This window comes from Notothenia rossii, assembly GCF_949606895.1.
Source record: "Notothenia rossii genome assembly, chromosome: 10".
NCBI lineage: Eukaryota > Metazoa > Chordata > Actinopteri > Perciformes > Nototheniidae > Notothenia > Notothenia rossii.
Window position 1 is genome coordinate 52934954 of NC_136908.1, and position 22435 is coordinate 52957388.

Consider the following 22435-nt stretch of genomic DNA (forward strand, 5'->3'; position numbering starts at 1 on the left):
GTTCTCTCTCCTCTGTTCATCTGTGAGTTTCTTAGCAAGGTGTCAGCTCTTAAATCCACGCCGTTAAGGCAGTTGACTTGTTGAAGACAGGATAAGGAAATTGCGCAGACACAATAACATTTTCCGAGTGTGATGGGAGTTTCTTAAAAGTGGCCGTCTTGTATCCTGCAGTTTGCTGTTCCCTTGAGTTACGACGCCTTGCCGTTTCCCTCTGGCTGATTAAAACGTTTGCTCAGTGAGCTCAAACACGCATTTCATTACAAACACACACTCGCACGGATAAATAGGCTGTGGGATTTGGAAGCGAGGGAGAGTGACGGTGTCTGAATCTGGAGATCTGTTGGTCGTCCATCTGTGAGAGAGTTAGCATTAGTGATTGGCAGGAGATGTGACACAGCTGAATGACATCTGGTCCCAGTCTTTAACACTAGGAGCTGCAGAGCTGAGAGGCTTCAATTACACCAATGAGCATTCAATTAGACGCAGCCAACGCCAGCACAGCGCTGCCATACAGGCTGTACACACACACGTACATGCATCCTCGCACACATATGTGCTCACACACACACACACACACACACACACACACACACACACACACACACACACACACACACACACACACACACACACACCATCTGCACAGCCCGGATACTGTGATGTGGGGAGCAGATTCTATTTGTCTCTCTTTCTTTCTCCGTACGGCTCCACTTTATTCCTCTCTAACCCGGTTACTCTTATATCCCGCCTGCTCCTTTTTCTCCATGTGACTGCCTTCAACGTTTATTTTCAATGCGGGAGATGACCTTTGACAAATGCAAGGAACATTTGGGGTGGAGAAGCTTTGAGAAGCGGGGGGGAAAGCCTCGCCGGAGAAACAGGGAAGGAAAATAAAAATGGAGGAAAGAAGATGGGAAATAGCAAGACAATGAAGGGACCAATTAGTAATGTGAAATGCAAGGAAGCAAAGGAAAGGGAATGGGGAAAAATTAGGAAATAAGGAGGAATTATGCATGAAATGTTTGTTAAAAAGGAAGGTAGGAAAGGAAGGAAAAAGGAAAGGGAAGCAAACAAATAGAGGGAAAAGGGTGATATGATTGAAGGAAACATACAGTAAGAAAAGAAAGAAGATGAGTGTCTCAAAAGCAAAGGACAAATTAAATTAAAATGAAAGAAACCTAAAAAAATGTTTGTTAAGGACAGTCCAAAAAGAGCAAAGCCAGTGATAGTGGGAGAAATTGAGAATCAAAAAAGAGCACTTAAAGGAAAGGGTAAGGAAATACATCTAAAATGTAATAAAGAACAGACAAAGGAAGAGGAAAGGGACATGAATTAAGGTAAATATGAATGAAAGAAATTAAAGGAAAGTCAAGAAAACGAATGAAATGTCAGTCGAGGTGAGGCGAACAGAATGGCTCCACAGGGACTATTTGTTTACGTTATAGTGAAAGGCTTTTTGTCCTTAAATGATTTAGTGAGTCGATCTGAGCCTCTGTGGTCAAACCCAGCAAGGGGGAAATGGCAGTGAAATAAAAATGGCTTTTATATTATAATAAAGAGACATGAAGGAGCGCTCGTATAAACAGCCGGCTTCTCTCAGCGCAGCTCTGCTCGCTCATGTGGAGCGTTTCAGAGAGAGGGGACCACGGTTGGAATTAGTGCACGATTTAAACGTGCCATCACAGGAGGAGAAAGAAACAATGATAGCGGCTGTTTTCTTACCTTGCGTAGAAGTAGAAATCCATTTCAGCTTTTGATGTGTCACAGAAAATTGGAGAAAGTCGCTTTGAGAACTAGATTGGTTTTGGCTCTGATGTATAAGTAAGCACAAAAAAGTCACGCACACAAGTGCTCATTTCAGAAGGCATACACACCCAGGGAGAAGCAGAGCATTTAGAAACTGGCATTGGCCTTTTTCCATATGTAACCAACCATTGTGTTTCACTATAGGACATTTTTGTCTTTTAATGTGAAATGTGTCCATGTCTTTGGTTGTGTTATGGTGAATTTGGAGTGTTAACCTCAGCTTGTATATTAAATCAAACACTCACACAAATGTCCTCATTGAAACTTATTAAAACCAATATGTTGAGCAATTACACCATAACATCATGGATTAAAAGATATCAAGCTTTCAATCTAAAGCCCTGATTGAAAATGATTGTCTGTAATATTTTTCAGCATATTTAGCCTAACTTTGATACGTGACATTTATTTAAATGTTTTTCTTATCAAAATAAACAGTGTTAAGGTGTGAAATGGACTGAAAATGTGATACTTCTGATCAGAACTGAAATTGGTCGAAAGATGTAACTCAGGGGAAAGGAAAAATGATATAATATATATGAATATATTTTATTTTTACGGCACTGTTTTGGTTTGTTTTGGCTTGAGGTAAGCACAGATATGTTAAAAAAAAAAAGTGTACATGCATATAACAGCTGGCATACAAACTCGACCATATAGAAAGTGGCAGTGTTCTTCTTTTAAATATGTATTCAACCAATGAAAAGTGTGCATCCCAGCGATGGATCCAGCCAGTTGTTGTTATTGGCTGCGTCCACTTTGTATCCGGGTGAAGGAAATATCTGTATTTTTACATGGATCTTCTTCTTCATGGTGTCTTGTTTGTGTGTGTCTACTTGTACGTGTGTGTGTGTGCGTGAGTGTGTGCGTATTCCCATGGTACTGTATATACACTCAGGCTGTATATACGACACATACACCTCACATTGACAGTGTCCGTCCTCTACTTCTAACCAGCTCAGTGGAAGCTTCCTGTGGTAAGAACTGGTGACTGATTCTGTTTCCGCTTTATGAGCGCCTGCCTCATAATTTGCACACACTTGCATAAACACACACACATCCACTGAATGAGGTGAAAGGTTTAGTTGTTCGCACAGAAGGTGTTTTATAGCCTTTGCTTCGCCATCGTTTGGGTGTTGGCATGTAGTCATTAATTATGCTTAAGTACAGGCCCGTATGCTAATGCCAGCAGGCAGATTAACAATGTGCAGAGTTCAGCCTGCAGGTACTACAGCGGTGCTGAGTGGTGCACAGTTTAATATTTATTATCTGTATTTTTAAAGCTAAAAGACTCAATAATGGGCCACTGTGACTAGAGCATGACTGATGTCGACAGGAGGCCGATTATTGCTGATATAAATCACACCAGCCTCCTCAATTCAAGTGTAAAATACATCTTTATTTTATTATGGATGAAGATTTATTTCTGGAATACCTAGATTGTTTTACTTGCTTTGGTTGGTACCAGAAACACCATATTTTTTCTACCTAATTGCAGAAAACAAAGAGCCTCTTTGAATGGATTTATAATACTAAGATGCTCATTTGTATCTTGGAGGACAGTGCTTTTAAAAATAATCCAATTCTCCAGGAAAAATAAGGAAACTATTTAACTTACTTAAGTTACATTTAAAACATACTTATAGCCATATTTATGGAAATGTTTAATTGACCTGAAATGTCGATATTAAAGTCAAAGTAAGTCAAAAGCTACCACCATTTTTTTAAACAAATTGACCAGAGTTGCTCTGAAAGGCACATTTTTGTTTGCTATCCCTTGACAGATGTTGGTAAGGCTTCCATTTAATACAAAATACTGCATTGTCTATAAGCCTCAGGAGTTCCACATCAGTCAAGCTCTACTCATCACCCAGTTTAGTACATGTGTCGATGTTTAAAGACCATGTCAATTGTATTTATAGCTGAGAAAATTTCATTTGATAACGAGACCAGGGAGGTTAGAGTCTTCCTGTATTTATCTAGCCTTCTCCACGGAGCTTTCCCTGGAAAGAAAAATAGAAGTTTAACTAAATCACAGAGATTATTTTTGGTGCCAGAGCAGCTCAGAAAAACGCACCAAACCTCAACACTAGAACAGCTGCTTTTACTGATTTAAACACATTTGGGACTTGTTAGCGAAATCAGCTGCTGTAGTTTGCCTTCACACACTGCAGACTCTTCACAGGGGCTAAAGATAGAGCAGGAACAAAAACACTATTTCCAGGCACATACACTCTTCTGTTATTCCTCCGCACATGAAGCAGCTAACTCGTCCTCTGGTGCTATGTCCCGGTCCAGCTACGGCTCAGCCTCCCTCCCCAGGTTTGACCCCACCCTCTCTGGCTCCTCTCTCCAGGTATGAGTGCTCTGCAGTTGCAGAACCTGGCCACTTTAGCAGCGGCAGCGGCGGTGGCCCAAAACTCAGCCAGTCCCTCCAACGCAAACCCCCTGTCAGCCAGCGCCGCCTCCCTGGGAGCATTGGGCAGCCCAGGTAACACCGCAGTGACTCAGGTCGGGGGGGAGGGGGTCCGACGCCGGGGGGGGCCAACGCCTGCCTCCGCTCTCCACCGTTACCATTGTTGTCGCTCCGGCACTTCCACCGCCATCACTGAAAACCATCAACCAACCGAAACATCTCCATTGTTCAGACCCTCCCGTCAGTGTTCTTTCTGGCACATTCCCATGGTGTGTGTATCCACCGCTTCTCAGACCTCCATCTCCATAGAAACCATGCTGTGTTATCGATGCACCGCCCACCTGCGTCCTCAAACCACTGCCTCACCAACACCATCCTGTCATACACACACTGTATATGTGTGCGCGTGTGCATGTCTGTGTGTTCTGTGCTTCAATGTTTTCTGTCCGGTTCTGATGTTTCTATTTTTAATTATTTGTTTGTGCTTCACAGAAAACGTTAGGTCGGCAGATTTGTTGTTTCGGGGTTTGTTTGCACCTGTGTGTGTGTGTGTGTTGGTGTTTTTTGGGGGGGTTAAAGAACTAGTAGGTTGATGTCTGAACTCGGCGCAGGTTAAATATCCTTCCTCTTTCTTCCCACCCTGCCTCATTCTCTCCTCTCCTTGTGTTCCTTCTCGTTGCCCTTGTCTTTTCGCTTTTGACAAGCCTCCCTGTTTCTGGTCCATCATTCTCTCTTTATATGTCTGCGGGGCCTCGCTCCAGCGGCTGTGGTTTTGCCCTCTCTTTTGGAGCGCACTCCAAACAGAGCATGATTATGAAAAGCTCCCACACCTCACACCTTCCTCCTTCACAGAGTGGTGCAGTAATGATGTGTTATTGTGGGCTGCAAGTACAGAAATCCTTTTGTCCCGCAACTGGGAAATGTACATTATTAACAGAGCAGATAAAGTGAGGAGAATAGACTTACATATTAAAAAAACGAAAAATTACTAAGTATACACCTGTTACTAATAACACAATAAGTAAAAAAACAAACAAAAAATGGTAGATAAAGAACCATTGCAAACAGTGCAGGTTTGACGTCCATGTTTCAACCATTAATTTAGAAAAGTATTTACAAAAGAGTCTTACAGAAAGTACAATAAATAAAGAAGTAAAGATATAAAATACTCAGCGGTGAGTAGGAGCTGTTTTAAAAGACTGCCAGACGAGCGAGCATCGTAATGGCTCCCTTTTTTTGTAATATTGCCGAAAATCAGCTTGGTGGCAAACACACGTTGATGATACTTACACGTTTTGTTCAACAGGACATTTTAACAAAACTTTTCAGAAGCCTAAATGCAATTGGCTGAAGTAAGAAGCGTTAACGTTAGGCTATAAAGGAACTACAGCAATGTAACATGACTTCACATCACCACTGCTCAGTGGCGAGCCGTGACTTTTATACCTAGTCCATCCTCCTGTCCTTTTGGATGAAGCACTTGATCATTCAGCTGATCCTTTGCCGCTCCAGTTTATCATTGTAACTCAATCTTGAAAATGACTCGGTTAATAATTTCGCAACGATGTCATCACTATCACTGAGACTATCGATCATAAATCTATTGATTTTATTTATGATTCGAAAATAATAAAAGTAGAGTAGACATGTGGATATTATCCGGCTGAAAAAAACGGGCATTTATCTAACAGGTTCGTTCCACAGACCTTATTTCGAGCTATTTTCCAAAACCCTATGGAGAAATCCCAATGCTTTTGTGTCGAGGGAATCCGCAGCTTACTTCCGGGTTTTAGGACGCATCATGCACCACTTTATACACATCTATACAGTCTCTGACACACATGCATAAACTTCACAGCGGGCGGAACTTGTCATAATGTCCGCGGAAATAAAGCCCACCCATTTAGAGGGAAGATATGATTGGTCAATTGTACTGTCATTTGACATTACTCTCTCATTGAGTTACGGGCCCTCTGTGAATTTAAAGCAGGACAGTAACTCGCAGAGAGGGCCAGACAAGCTTCTTTCATTTAACCCTTCACATTCCAACAGAAACTGAACAGGCAGATTCAAAGGATTTATTTATTTGGAAATGTTATTTTAAATACAATTAAATCAAATTATTTTTGGCAAAACTAATAAAAAATATAACTAAGCAAATATTAAAAAATATATATATTTTAAAAAAAATGCTAAGCTAAAGGCGGCTAATCTACTTTGCGACGACGTTAAGGTATCTCATTTGGTCACTTGTTAGCTGAAATTCACCAGTGGGGTATTTACTGAGGCTTATGTAACTCAGACCTTATTTCAAGCATCTAACCAGAAACCACTCAAGAAAACGTTGCTTTTAAGCCGAGGGAACTGGAAGTGGTCAAATGCTGACTCATATCTGGGTTTTAGGACTCATTCCTGCACCACTCTCTTAACACTGCTTCTACATCCCACTTCTTGCCCCCATGCACCTTCTTGTCTCCTTTTTTCCTAAGCTCAATCTCTCCACACTCCTCACCTGTTCTCTTTTATTCCTCCACCTCCTCCTCTCTCTGACTCTGAATGTCATTCCAACCTTGAATAGTACACTCTCAGGTTGAGCAGTGTGAATTCTACTGCATGTGTCAGTGAAAGTGAATACGTGATAAACATAGACAGTTCTGCATGGAGACAGGCAAGCATTTTTGTTTTTCTGCACCATGTGGCGGCATAACGCTCCCTTTATCACACCATTTCTTCGTGTATTCAGCAGCAATCCTGCTTTGTTGGCTTTGCTTTGATGAGATCAACGGTAAATGAAGAGATTACATTTTTATTTTGTCAGGGAAACAGAACGAGGTTGCGAGCTTTGTGCACCATATTCTCCCGCCATCTCACCCACCGCCACTGACATAGCAGTTCATGTGTGGCACACATTTCACGTTGGTGTGTGTATGTGTGTGTGAGTTTGTGTCCACTGTGTTGAATTGTGTGTGTTTTGGTGATTTAAACTGTGCTCTTGAAAAAGACCATTAAATATTCAGCAGTTTCACACTTTCCGAAAGATTACTGTTAGCATCAAAAGTCTGTGCTCTTGCCTTTCTGTACATATGTCTGCTTTTTTTGGATGGTCCTTGTGTTTTTTTAATGATAATACAGCATCACTTTGAATGCAGCACTCTTTCTATTCATCTGTTTTTGTGAATATCTTTTACAGCTGTATTCTCTGTGTTTTTTATCCTTGTATAATTGTGTACACAGGGTTAGCATAGTTATATTTTTTAAACATCAGTGTACCTTTTGGATCTTAGAACCGTAAAAGACTGGGATCACTGTGGAACAATTGGCTGCCCTAAGTTCACATTTCCCTTGAACTCTATCGCTAATAGAAAGGGAGATGTTTTATAGAGGATGAACAAAGAGTTGTTCATTGACGGCCCTGCAATAGTTCATGTTCTCTATGAAAAGGCTTTAGCTCGGCTTGCACTGAAAGAAAAGAGTTCCTGCAAATATCTAACAACAGATCTAATCTCGGAAACTAGAAAGCATAGTGTAACCTCTGCCTTCGATGCAATTTAGCTTTGCACTTTTGCTTTACAATGGAAACGTAGGTTTTTGTCCGCACATGGATTCAGATCTGCATTAAATGTAACAATAGTAGTGGTACAAATCCTATTGATTGAAGTAGTGCTTTGTTGTGAACATTGAAATGTATCTTGCTTATGCAGCACTATCTAAAAGAATAATCAAGTAACTAGTTGATAAGTACATTTACTTTCTAAATGTAGATGTGATGGCTATGCAAGCTTTCAGCCACTTAGAAACTAATTATGTGAATGAAAGCCTACATTATTCTTTTTGGAATAATTGAGCACGATATGGTCCAAATGTGTCAATATTGGTTACCATTTGTAGCCAAAACGTAGAGTTCTCCAAAAATAAATCGGCAGAAATCTTTTAAGGCTTAAAAATTAGTCGATTTTTCTTCAATTATAAATCCAAGAAACTTGCAGAACTATGCGTCTACGTCCCTCTGTTTCAAAGTGTTGTGGTGTTATCTCTATCAAACCTATTCTATAACACCAATAGGCATTGAAGTGTTTGACATGTTGTGATATCCTACAAACAAAGAAAACTAAAGTATGAAGGCAAATAAAGGCAGCCAGTCTTCTCCGCAGTGATTCCAGTTGATTGCATTCTAAACACGAATATTTCAGAAAGATAAATTCTGCGTAAAATCTATAAAGAAGTTTTTTATGCCCTTACCTCTACAATAGGAACCTTGTTGAAGCTTGTATAACACGTCTGCTTCTTTTTTCTCCTACTCTCCCTCTTCACCTCCGTCCTCTTTACCTTTGTCTCTACCTCCCTCCCTCCTTCCCCTCCCTCCCTCCCCCCGCTATATCCCTCTCTTCCCGAAGCACCGGGCCCAACAGCAACCTCCAACGCCAGCGCCATGAACTCTCTGACCTCCCTGGGCACCCTGCAGGGCCTGGCAGGCGCCACCGTCGGCCTGAACAACATTAATGCACTAGCAGGTAGCGTCAATAGTGAGTATTCACCCTGCCATCAGCGACTCCACCCACACCTCCGCTTACCTCCATCCACACCCATCTGCAGCAACGCAACACACACTGTGAGCCCATGCAGAGAGACGCAGCGGTACAGCTCCCGGCACATTAGAGTTCGACAAATGTGGGATTTTGAAGGCTGTAGCATGCGATGTTGCGATTTTCTTTGTGAAAACAGAGAATTCCTCTTTTTTTAGCTTTCATTTGGAGAACTTTTAACAGAAAAGAACTACAAATCTTAATAAAAAAATTATTTTTCCTGTGCCTAGCATTTGTCCAAATTTTTAATTTTAAATTGTTTTATTGTTAATAAATCCTGCAGAATTTCTCCTGGATTTTATCTAAATGATATGAAGGCCAAAAAAAACTATCACAGTATAAATGAAAATCAATTTTAATTATAGTAAATATACTAGTTCAGTTTAGTTTGTGGGTAAGATTTGATAATGTATCAATTTACACAGAATAATTTCCTCCATTAAAAACCTACATTTTCTAAAAATTAAAGACAAGGACAACGTAAGGAAGTACAATCAAAGCCTCACAGCCTCTCTCTGCAACTCAATTGCACTTGACTGTAATGTTTTCTTACTTGCTCAAATCCGGCTACATCCTCCACTCACCTGGCAGCAGATCTTCATTCCATTCATCCATTAATCCTTCTCTCCATCCGCTTCCTGTTAGTGTCCTTTGTGCTGCTTGCTGAAAGAGCGCTGGTGTCTTTGTTCCACGTGGCGTTGGTTTCTTGTTCCATTGATGGTTTTTCTGCCATCCCTACAATAACGATTCACTTTAAAGCGTATATTAAATATTTGACCAATACCCTGACCAATACAAAGTAAATGTTACCATTTTTGAATGCCGAAAACACTGGCTGCTCCTTTCCAGAAAATACAAATTATCCTGCCAAAATATTTTAAATGATACACCTTTCTTATAATATACAATTATATTAAATGTTGTGGTCAAATAAATACAAAACCTGACCATTTTCATGACATCAATACAAAAGTGACTAGTTTTGTGTAAAAACAACACACTACACAATAAACATGGACATTTACAAAAAGTACAGAAGTCTAGCATATGAGTCAGCTTCTACCTGCCGAACAAGACTAAGGTTTTCTTGACCGACTAATAAAGAAATTACAATTTTCCTCCCATAGTAGTTTTATAATAGGAGGTTGATGGTTTACTGCTTTGACGCAGAGCAGATGCATGTTTTCTATCATGTTTTGAGAATCGTGCGGACTACGTGGCTCGTGCGGCCTGACGTTGTGTTTTGACTGTGTGTCCTGCCTTTGACCTCCGGGGAGACGAGGCTGGGATCTTAATCAGAGCTGTTATTACAGCAGAGATCCTGTACCACCGGCCTCTTCCACCACATTATTCTCCTCTGACCTTTAGCGCTCCTCGGCTGTATCCGCTGTATCTGCTGTGTAAATCATATACACGTGTACTCAGGCGCACACTGGTACAGACACACACACACACACACACACACACACACACACACACACACACACACACACACACACACACACACACACACACACACACACACACACACACACACACACACACACACACACACACACACACACACACACACACACACATGCTCATCCTTTTAAACAGAACGGATCGCTTTCGTTTTGCATCCCATTTTGTCCCGGCTAACCCCTTGTCTCCGCATTGTGCACCCCCTCTCGTCCATCCACGCTCCACCAACCCTCATTTAAACACATCTAGGCCTTAATTGAATTGCAAAGGTCACCAGTGCAATTATTCCTGAATAAATGAGTGACCTATAATCCGAAGCTCTGCGGTGATAATTTATTTCACTGTGTCTGACGGTGAGGCGACAGGATGCCGAGCCAATGTCAGACCCCCTCAGACAAGTTGCCCTCCACCGTGATATTAAGCCGTTACAAGCAGCTAATGAGTGTTACTGCTGCGTTCCTTCACTTTTCAAACCAGACAAACCCCCTCCCCCCTCCCTTCCCTCCCTCTGCGCTCCACGTGCCTGTCTTCAGACCCAAAGTGAGACGTCACAGACTGGAAACAGCACATCAGCGATTGGACTTTGGCAAAATAGAAGGATTATGTGATATTTGGTGAAGTTGAACCATAATGGGATGTAACACGTCAATGCCAATACATATAATACGGCATTTAAAATAACATTGAACTAATACATCCATAAAAACATATCTGTGTTTTTATTATCTTAAAAATTGGACGGATAAATGACTACTGTGGATTTAAATGTAATCAAACTAAGATAAGCATGAGATACGGTTATAATGATCAGCTGTGACAGAAAATTAAAATAAAAAAGTGAATGAACTCACAATAGACATTGGTACAAATATTTCTCAAGAAATGGACGCTACTTCACGGACCATGATTCAATGGATAGTGTATTTTCCTAAAGCGAAAGGAATAGGTTTAGAAATTAGTTACAAAGTGTGTTTTCTCTTGATCATTGTGGTGTTTACATTTTGACAACTGTTTTCTTTGAGTGTGTCTTTTTGTTTGTCACTGCGCTGGCTCTCATCAGCTGTAATTTAATGTTAAAAGTATAACTTTGTACGTCCCGTGTTTACAGTTGAGTGCCTGTCTATGGATGTGTCTTCTGTGTGTGACGTTTACAGTAAAGTCTTTGTATGTGTGTGTGACGTCTGGTAATATTTGTGAGTGTGTGCTAATAACATAACCTAAAATGGGAGCGCTAACGAGTAAGTGCACTCTTCTTTCTTTATTGTTGGGTTTTATGTAAAGTTGCTCAAATGCTCTCAGGTATGGCGGCACTTAACGGAGGCCTGGGTGGCGCAGGGTTGACCAATGGGACGGCGGGCACCATGGACGCGCTGACGCAGGCTTACTCAGGGATCCAGCAGTACGCCGCCGCCGCGCTGCCCACCCTCTACAGCCAGTCCCTGCTGCAGCAGCAAGGGGCCGCCGGCAGCCAGAAGGAAGGTCAGTAGCCCGGGGCCACGAGTCTGCACATCACTGCTGCTCACTGGGAGTCGGCATCACAGTGTTTATAGGAGGAGGAGAAACTCAGAGAGAGGCACAGCAGACATTTAAACAAACCTAGAATGATCCTTTTAATACAAGTAGTGACAAATCAAGTTAAATATCATATCAGTGAAGTGCCACATACATTTTGTATAGTAAATATGTGAAGACGCACTTATTTTAAATGGAGTAGAAGTAGAAAAACACCAGGATTTCTTTTTGATTCCCACTCCCAAGTTTAGTTTCCTGCTGAAAGATAATATATTAATATAAAGATGTTTTTTCCTAACGATAATGCTTAGGAAATGCTTCAACAGCTTTTGATGAAGCTGGATTTTTTGAGGTATAAAATAAAGTGCATTTACCAGAAATAAAATATATAACTCAGTACTTGACAATTACTTTACTTCTTATTTGAAAGGAACTGCACAATATTTCTGTTCCAAAAAAAGTAACATTTAGTAAAGAGAAGGGAGCATTTGTGTTTTATAAGACCTCTCTATTCAATATATTGAAAACAGTCTACATACCAGTTATATTGCAAAGTACCATCCCCTAACTGAACCTGGCAGATGAATTGAAATGCTCACTAAAGCTTTTAACGACATTGTTGAATACAAAACAGATGATCAAATGTTTTGTAAAACAAATAGAGCCACGTTTGTTCGTCCATTTCTCATCTCTGCATCCAACGACGATTCATTTGTAAAGACTCTTTCTTCCTTCGACAGTTCAAAACCCCGCAGGAACACAAAGATGTGACAAGGTTCATTTAGCAATGAAGAGCATATTTAATGATGGGGAGAGATCTGACCTAATAGGAACAGAATGTGTAATAAAAAGAGGGGGGTGACCTGCAATAAGACCCCTCTTAAGAGAGACGGCGCACAGCAGAAAGAAAGAATGAATCAAAAGCGAAATGTCCATTGGAGAGTGGAAATACTGTTATTAAATGAAAAGCATTCATTTTTGTTTAATGTTCAATACAATTGGAGAATGTTGTTTAAAAGCAATAACCAACCCAAGGTCACGCCGTATTATGCGTCGGCTCTGTTCCTATGACGACAGCCACAATGGTGCTCCGCTACCTGCCAGTGAAAGAAATGACCTCACACTAACTCTGCATGTCCCCCCCCCCCCCCCCTTCAGGTCCCGAGGGTGCCAACCTGTTCATCTACCACCTGCCCCAGGAATTTGGAGACCAGGACATACTGCAGATGTTCATGCCTTTTGGAAACGTGGTCTCTGCCAAAGTCTTCATCGACAAACAGACGAACCTGAGCAAGTGCTTCGGTACGTGTCACACACATCTGCAGATATCTGTCGCTTCTTTAATTGCTCAGTCCGCATTCGGGATGGAACTTTTGGATGACTTTTTTGTGGTGGAATATTCAGTAACATTTTTATCTTCTTAATCCTGTGAACTCGGTGAATCATACTACCAACTAAACTTGTATTCGAAAACTCAACCTAACAAAATCTAGCTACATTCACAAGCATACTTAGACATTTGCATATGTGTTACAAATAGGTTATCATTAATTTATTCATAATATTATTTGCATTATTTAAAAAATATGTATGGCCTTTAAATATATTTGTATGGTACTTTATATCTGCTACTGAATATGAAGCTCTTTTGGCATCACTTCCTGAAAAAGTCATATTTACGCTTTTCTATGGGTATTTTTTATTTATATATGAGCAAGAAATTGTTTAAACAGATTTTAGGAAACAAAATGGCAATGTATTGAAGTCCAATGTCTTGAGTACCAAATTATTCTTTCCACCACATTAAGCAGGGGATGATCAAGTAATTACAGGACCAGTCCCATTAAGCATCACTCTAAATGACTAATTCCTGTAATTAATGACCACTCAAACCCAAACTCCAAGATAGTGAGGGTTGCAAAGGATAAACTGTTGTTGTTCAGATTATTCAGGTAAACATTTGGCAGGTACAAGAAACTAAAGAGAAATCTAAGATTGATAGAGAGCCAAGCTGATAACATGATCCCCTCCTGGACTGGGACAAGTGACTTATTTAAACCTAGCACAACAATTCTATCTTTGTTGGCTTGTAAGCTTCAATTTGAGGGTGAAATGAATTGAAACGATTTGCTGTGCCTAGCATTTGTCCATGTTGACAACAAAACCTAAATATAATGCATCTCCATTCCTCATGCAGCAGCACAGGGAAAAAGGAATAAATCAAGCATGAATGTGGTATACAGCAGACAAACAGGCAGCAGGGATACTTGACAGACACACACATCGCGAGGACAGCTGCGAGACAAGCGAGACGAGTAGTTCACTGTCAGGTTTCATCTCCAGATTTTACAAGAGGAAGTGAATCGTGCACATGCTGTAGAAGACAGCAAAAAACATAAAACACAACATAACTTCCCCTTCTGCTCCAAAACCTTTACTCTGAAATGTTGACCAACAGTGACCTTTGTCAAGCTGTTGATCAAAATGTTGGTGGTTGAATGTTTTGTGGAGTTGTGTTTTTGTGATATCTATTTAGGATTGTTTTAAGGATTTTGACGAATCATGCCTCACAAATGTCCCTACACCCCCCTATTTGCCATTCTATTATGTATATTGCGTTTGACTTACAGTAACTCTAATAGCTTTTTTAATGCGACAACCCCTTTGGGAGTCATTACATTTGAATCTTTCTTATTGTGTAGCAGGGGTGTTATGTAAAGTATATGTAAACCAGATAAATCAGATCTGGAGACAAAGAGATGTTGAGAGTGCCTCTTGTAGTATTTTACCAGTTTATTATAACACAATTATTTATAAATGTATAACCAAGACCCATTCTATAATGGTCTCTGTCTGCATTTCATTTTAGTGTCAGGAAATCTGCTACAAAGAGAGAAGGCATAACAGACAAAACAGACTTCCAGAAATGTTAATGTTAGATAGGGAGCAATGAGGATTATGGGAAATTCGTTCTTCATTTTAGGGGATGCAAGCAAAAACATACAACTCTCATTACGCCCTCCCTCTACTTTTTCTGCGGCTTGCCCAGGTCTTGTTCACCAGCTTAGTTGCCTCCATCTTGGCAAGATAATAATTAAACATGTTTCTGACCTTATAGTATTTGCTGACACAAGCTAGTAATCTGTTAGCCAACAGGTTAGCTAATTTTCACAATCCAGCTCTTGACTTTACGTAGCCCATTTAAAAAAACAATAGTCTATCAAATGATTTATTGGAGCTAAAGCTAAATGTCCAAAGGTACGTTATCCGTTAAACAAAAGACAATTCCTCTACACTCTCTATGCATCAAACAGTAATACATACTTATAAAGGTTAGCTAGCTAGCTAACAGTGGTTACATCCGGTGAGGGCACATTAGCCGTGTGCAATTTGAGACGCCACTACATGGTGGAAATGTAGGCTACGCACTGCTCAAGTGTTCACAGAGCACAACATGACAGTGTACTAAGAAATATATCCAAAATGATACACTGTAAGTCAAATAATAGCATACTAGCTAGGTCCAGCAGACATTCTAGCTTACCTCCAGCTCCACTCATGCAACTTAAAATAACCAAACCTATTTTTATAACTTTTTTAAATAATTGAATGTTTTAAGACACTTAATGTTGCAAGTTTAATGCTAGTAGGAAAAGGAACTTCCTACGTCAAGTTTCATATCGGCTACTTTTTCACCAACTCTCCACTTTTCTCTGGTTTTTCTCAGGCTTCGTCAGCTACGACAATCCTGTTTCGGCGCAAGCAGCGATCCAGGCCATGAACGGCTTCCAGATCGGCATGAAGCGGCTGAAGGTGCAGCTGAAGCGCTCCAAGAACGACAGCAAACCGTACTGATCTTAGCACTAGGGTCTTTCTGCTCCCCATGTTAGCACTGCTAGGGTAAGTCCCCCAATGAAAGGTGAAAATGACAAACAAAAAAAACAGCAAACCGAGCCACGACCTCTCTGTACAGGGACTGGGGGGTAGGGGGTGGGGGAGGGATGTGGGAGGGAGGGGAAGACGACCTACAACCACCATGAGGGAGACACACACGCCTTGTTTATTTTTTTTCTTGCTTTTTTTGAAGATTTTTGTGTTAGCTTTCAAGTATTATAATTTATTACACCTTTTTTTTTTACACACATGAACGCTTCCATTACCGCCATTACTTTGTGCAATTTCTTTTTCTTTTTTTACAATGGAACGAAGTAGCTATCTTGGGTAGCTTTTCTAAAATTTTGTTTACATTTTTTTTTATTTCTCAATGATTATTTATACATTTTTGAGGACTAGTTACAGTCGGAAATGAGGTAAAGACAAAGGAGCCATGACGATTTTTAAAGCTTTTTTTCCCCACTCTCTCTCATTGAGGCCTGGCAAAGGGTTCATTTTTATTTTTACACGCATGCCGATATGCACATTCGACCTTTGACCTCCGGTGTTGGGTGCAGGCCGCCGCTGCTTCTCCCCTCTATGCCTGTTGGCAACCCGGGAGCAAAGGCTGCAAAACAGTGGCCTCTTTACACTATAGTCAGTTACACTCCACCAACAAAAGAAGAAGAAGAAAAAGAAACACTAGCACCTTATTATTTATGTGAAAAAATACCGTTTTTTATTTCTCAGAATGTGACAAAAAATAAATAGTAACTAATTTTTTGGGTCAGATCACATTGGTCTTTGTTGTGAAAATACCTATAACAGCATTTTCAAAACAACATCCAGGATTTGATGAAGACTATAATGATAATTATAATAATATAAGAGTTTATGGGTTACGGTGGTAACTGCAAATACTTGATGTCTGTTGAGAGATTTAAAAAATAATTCAAAGTACAGAAAGCCACAGGCCTGTAAATTTTATTTGTAAAAAAAGCAGTTCTATTTTTATACAACATTTTTACTGCCTCAGATAAAAAAAAGGATTTTATTTATTGCCTATCGTTAAGTTATTGGACTCCTATAAAGTATCCAGCATCATTAAAGTAGACCCTCGTGGAATTTGGGTTCTACTGTGTTTTTTCATGTTTTTTTTAGTGCAGAAACCACAATCACAACACACTCCGCTGCCATTCAAACCGCAACCCCCACCCCCTTCCCTCCCTGTGTCATTTATTCATTCACACACGCACTCTGTGCTAATCGATCATCCGTTCATCCATCCATCTCTCTTTTTTCCCTCTCTCCATCCGTAGTGGGACTACTTCTTTACTTGTCGAATTTCTACCTTTGTCCTCGCAATTTTTTACTTTGAGTGTTTGCGTTTTTTGTTTGTACGTAGCCCCTCCCCCCCCCCCCCCCCCCCTTACAACACCCTTACAAAGAAAAAGGAAAGACATTTGAAGTCTCCCTTCCCCTCTCCCTGAAAAAATGTGACTATTTTCTCCCAAATGACAATATCCATCTGGGATCTGATGGATAAAGCTTTGGGTGGTCTCTGTTTTGTGTGTGTGTGTGTGTGTGTGTGTGTGTGTGTGTGTGTGTGTGTGTGTGTGTGTGTGTGTGTGTGTGTGTGTGTGTGTGTGTGTGTGTGTGTGTGTGTGTGTGTGTGTGTGTGTGTGTGTGTGTGTGTGTGTGTGTGTGTGTGTGTGTGTGTGTGTGTGTGTGTGTGTGCGTGCGTGTGTGTGTGTGTGTTAGCATAAACCTATAACATTATATGATAAAACAAATCAAAGCTAAAAAATTGCCAATGTGAGTTGTGTTGCTGTTCTGCCGGTTTGCATTGTTGTTGTTGTTGTTTGTTGTTGTTGTTTCTCCTGATTTTCACAAAAAGGCTGTAGTGTTGTGGTGCTCTGGCTCTCTGTGTGTAACTCTCTCCTCTCCCCTCTGTTTTCTTTCCCCCTTTTAGAACAACCCATCTCCATGCCTGTTAGCTCATCGTTTGCCTAGCATGTCTCCGTGGCGTCCAAACAAAAAAAACTTTAAACAAAAACAAAAAAATCCCCTCCAAAAATAAAGTGTCATCGTCCTCCTCCCCCGTCATTGTTTTTTCTGATGTCTTTTCCGAGCTCACCTGATCATAACCTGGTTCTCCTCCTCCTCCTCCTCCTCCGCTGCCTACTGACCTTTTCAACTTTTAGCTTTTTTGGATTTTTATGATTTTTTCCCCCCGTTCTTTTTTGTGTTTTTTTGCATGTGACCTCATTTGGATCTGTTTTCTGGGGAGGGTTTCAGGGAGGCAACAAGGGAGGGGAGGGCAAGAAAATGAATCAATGTGAAAAAGATATAAAGCTGCATTCATATGAAAAACAAAAAAGACTGAGATTTTTACGGAAAAACAAATGTTCTTTTTGGAAGAAAAAAAAACCTGTGGCAAAGTGATTTCCATTCAGTATGTTTTCCTGCATTTTCTTTTGTTTCTTCTTCTTCTTTATGTCAGTTTTTCCTTTCTTTTATTCTTCATTTAAAGTAAACTTGAAAGTTCACTACAGGAATTGGCGCGTCATCTTGCTTCTGGCGCCGATGAAAAACAGTCCGCCAGAAGCAGTCCGCGCCAGTTTCTCTGAAAAATAAGACTACTTCCAAACAGTTTTGAATAAAAACTGTCTGATCAATATTAGACTCTCTCAGAGCTCTCCAATGGTTTTTACATTTTTCAGGCAGTGTAAAGTTTTTTGATAAGGCCATTTTAAGTGGCTCTGTTTCTCATTCAAAGTCTATATATAGAACCACTTTTTTCTAGAGTAGTTTAAAGGTAAAAATAAAAAAAGACATTTGCCCTGTTTGGGTGGGAGAAATGCTACCTACTTGTGTCACCTTTTGCTGAACTGACTCACAGATAGACAATCCGTGGTTTAAATGCACATGATGAAATGACCTATATTTTCTACTGTTTAAATGTATAGAGGAAAAAAAAATACTAAGATACTTGTAACCTGCGTTAACGTCGGTGCTTCTCGTGAGTTTAGTTGTGGTTTCATCACAAGTCTAACGGTCTTAAATGTCTCATGTTTTTCAAGAGAAGACAAAAAAATCAGTTTACTTGAACAATAGACAAAGCCTTTCATATTACTATAATAGTTACTTTGTTGATTTGTTTCTTTTTGTTACTTCTTTTTTTAAGGAGTCCCTATTTGCTAAATTTCTTGTTGGTTAATTAGCTATATAAAATTCCTAAAAATATATATAAATATAAATATATCTATATATATAATGTCAGCTTGTGAAGCATCAATGTCATTATTATTTTATTTCTCTCGTGGGAAACAATATTTAGATGTGTTTTGTTGTTCAGCAAAATGTCTTATAATGAAAAAAAGACAAGATCAGTGGAGTTTAGTGCCAAATTCTGAAGGTACTTCCTGCCTAGCGCGTCAGTGTATTTCTTGTGAAATTATTTGATAACATGGGTATTTTATTATAAGTGTTTTGTATGGATCCCTCATATTTAAAAATATAGATTTAAAAAAGAGTTTGTTAACTTGCTATTCTGTGGTCTTGTTGCCTGAAAATGTCATGTTTGCTTTTTTTCTTTGTAAAGATGTAAAAAAAAAGTGCCCATGTGTCATATATATATATATATCTATATACACGCACACACGGACACACACACATTCTCGTGCAGACCTCACAGTTTACTTTCTTGTTGTGCATGAGAGCCCCTGAGTGTGAACGCCTCGACAGCGACAGCTACCGCCCGCCAGCGTGCACAAACACACTTTAACACACACGCACTGATATTTTTAGCCATTGTACAGCCGTTTTATTCATCAAAGCCTTATCACAAATGTTTGCACTCCTTCTCTCTCTCTATTAGTATCTCGCGCACACAGGCGTCACTTCGTATTGTTTGGATTGCTTTCTTTCGATTGGTTTCTCGCACGCTGTCCCGCTCCTCAGCCGAAAAAAATTAAATTGAGGTGAGAGTCATACGCCTTATTTCTCTAAAATCCTCTTCAGTTGAGTTGAAAACATTTCTGAGACGGCGAGGATCATTACTTTTGTGTACCACCTCATACGAGAACGCTAGCTTTCATGATGTAAGCACAGGGTAAGACTCGCTCGCACAAAAAACGAAACTCGATCTCTTGAGGTAAGAAAAAAAAAAAGCACACGCCGTCGTCCGAAGAAAAAAAAAAGAAGCGGGACGTTCCGGAGCAAGTTGGATTTCTTAGCCTTTCACGTCTTTTATAAGTGGTTGTGAAACTACTCCATATGTGTGGTGTAATGGGCCAAAATCATGTTTAGATGCCAAAGTGTGTTCTCGTAGTCGAGCCGTTTACATGGCACAGTGTTGTCAGTCTATTCAACTGCCCCCCATCCCCCTCCCTGAAAGCCTAGTTTACGGTCTGCAAAAAAAAGAAAGAAAAGGCAGCATTATTTTCTACAGAAGCTCACCAGTCGCCTTAACCAGGGAGCGTCGTATCAGTATTACAAGAGTAGAAGATGTTGTCAGTGATGTGTGCCAAGTCTATATTCACTTGTGTGTGCAGTTAGCCTCCCACTCGTCAAAGTTTCGCTCTTTCCTCCGTGAAATGACCTCGAGGAAGGAAGCCGCTCTTCGTCTGCTTGTTGTCTCCCAGGCTAACCGGAGTTAGAAGCGGCTCGTATTATTGGACTAGCGACAGGGGAAATAAAGCGCTTGTTGGTTGGAGAGGAAGGGTTACGTCCACACTGGCTAAACAACAGCCTGAGATGGAGGCTTTCATATCCTCTCAGACCCAAACTTTAGTGGAGGGAGGCGAGCAGACTTTTCTTTCTCCTAAATGCAGTACACATGAGCCACAAACAGCCATAACTACCTGTATGAAAGCTGGTTAATCAGTGTTAATGGACCACTTTTTTCTGACTCGCGCGTGTGCAGGGTTTCGCATCGTTTTTCGCTGCAGCATCTATGATTCACACCTCACTTTCGCACAATTCACGTAACTTTAAAGGTGGAGGCTACACAATCTGCGTTACTCTATGGCTGTGTGTGCGGGTACAGGCGTTTTAGATGTCCCCCCCCCCGCCAAAAAAAAATGTTGCCAAATCTCACAGAGTTGCACACAGCCTGACGTCAAGTGTGAAGCATCTTGTCTTTGTTTAAATGTCGAAGCACAAAAGGGTCGTAAAGCAGAGTTCCTGTGGAGCGGCTCACCTCAGGGGCTTTCATCGCCGATGTTCGTTGTAATCTTTCTATCTCGTCACTTCTCTGTTCTCCTTCTTTCTTAATTATCTTAAGTGCTATTTATCAAACAATGAAATTTGAAAGAAAAAAAAAATTGAACTTGTCGTTTCTTTGCATTATGGCTTATGTCAAGTTTTTTGAGGAAAAATGTTTTGTGTCTTTCCGTGACGTAAAAAAAAGAGCTTGTTGTCTGTAGAGATTATCCAATATTTTTGTTTTGGTTTGTTTCTTTTAATTCTCAAAAAGGTTTTCAGTAGTTTCAAATTGTCTTGAGAGAAGCCAAAGTCAATGCATTTCAGTGGATCCTGTAAGCGTGATGTATGTTTGTTTGACAACACTTGGAAATCTGTCACTGGATGGGATTTAAAAAGTACAAAAAATGCAGGCTTTCCTATTTCTACAACTGATTGTACTTATGCATTTTGTACCAGTGGAATTTTTTATACTGGAGATTAAAGGATACAACAAAAAAATCTTAGAAAAAAGCTGTCTGGCCTGGTGGTGTGGCCTGACCCTGACTGGTCCCCGAGTTTGATTTCTAGCTGGCATCGAGAACGTTGGCTTTTGATATAAGATTTTTCTAGAAGATCTTTGGCTTTATTTCTTTCACTTCTTTTTCCTCACTTGAGTGTTGTTCTTTCTTTCTGCCTTCCTTTCAGTCTTTATTTCGTTCTGAAAAACAGAGTGTAGGTGAGTGTCAGATCTTTAATTTATGCTTTTTAAATAGTTCTAGCAAGTTTGTCTATACAACAGCGGTAAGTTTCATTTGACTTCTGTATTGTGCCGTCTACACGATAAGACAATTATAGAAAAAGAAGGTATAGAAATATTTAGTCACCTTCAGTGGATTAATGTATTAGTTTAATGAAGAGATCAACTAATTAGAAACGTTTTGCTTTTAGCTGTTTAGATTTTTCCGGTTTCTCTGTCCTTCTCTGTGAACCAACTGTGTAGCTGAAGCAGTCAGAATTATTTTTGTAAACGTATGTTCTTGTGTGATGCAGTTTTTTGCTTCTGTCTCCTATATTAAACCATTTTTCCTAATACTTGTCTCTCTCTGTGTTGTTATGTTCCAGTGGCTGTCTGATGTTGTACTGTTTCACAACCTCTCCCTGCCATTCTCTCCTTTCTTCTCTCTTTCGATTTCTTTCATAGTCTCTCGCTCATTTCTATCTTTTACCCTCGTGTTCACATTTTTTTGTTTTTTACCACAGTAAAGTTGACTCCATCCCCGGTGACAACTCACTCTGCTGTTCTCACTAAACATAGTAAATATACATCGAAGTGTTTGTATGTATATTACTGTGTAGCCCAAGTCGCCGCGTGACAGTTCAGAAATACGTTGAAAAGAGCCAAACTTACCCCATATATAATATCAACAAAAATGGCACCTGTCAAAAGAAACACATTCAATTTTTTCAGCTATAAAGGAATAGTTTGCCATTTTGGGAAATATGCCTTATCACAAACCGAGGATACGATCTGTACCACCTTTATAGAGGAGAATAACATATGATGGGTAATTACAGATAGTTAATAAGATGTGTT

The 22435-nt window shown here is 40.1% G+C and overlaps 1 protein-coding gene across 9 annotated transcripts in view; it reads left to right on the forward strand.

The window, feature by feature from the left end:
• The window catches only part of celf2 (cugbp, Elav-like family member 2), a 401403-nt gene extending 379470 nt beyond the window's left edge, over positions 1-21933 (forward strand). For 4 of the 9 annotated variants that reach the window (XM_079653156.1, XM_079653159.1, XM_079653158.1 and 1 more), the window contains exons 7-12: positions 4163-4297; positions 8632-8745; positions 11569-11748; positions 12940-13083; positions 15509-15681; positions 17627-21933. In XM_079653156.1, the coding sequence (XP_079509282.1) occupies positions 4163-4297; positions 8632-8745; positions 11569-11748; positions 12940-13083; positions 15509-15636 (701 nt within the window). In that variant the 3' untranslated portion in view covers positions 15637-15681; positions 17627-21933. The remainder of the gene's footprint in view (positions 1-4162; positions 4298-8631; positions 8746-11568; positions 11749-12939; positions 13084-15508; positions 15682-17626) is intronic. The other 5 variants (XM_079653157.1, XM_079653164.1, XM_079653161.1 and 2 more) reach the window with 3 other exon arrangements.
• The last annotated feature ends 502 nt before the right edge of the window (positions 21934-22435 follow it).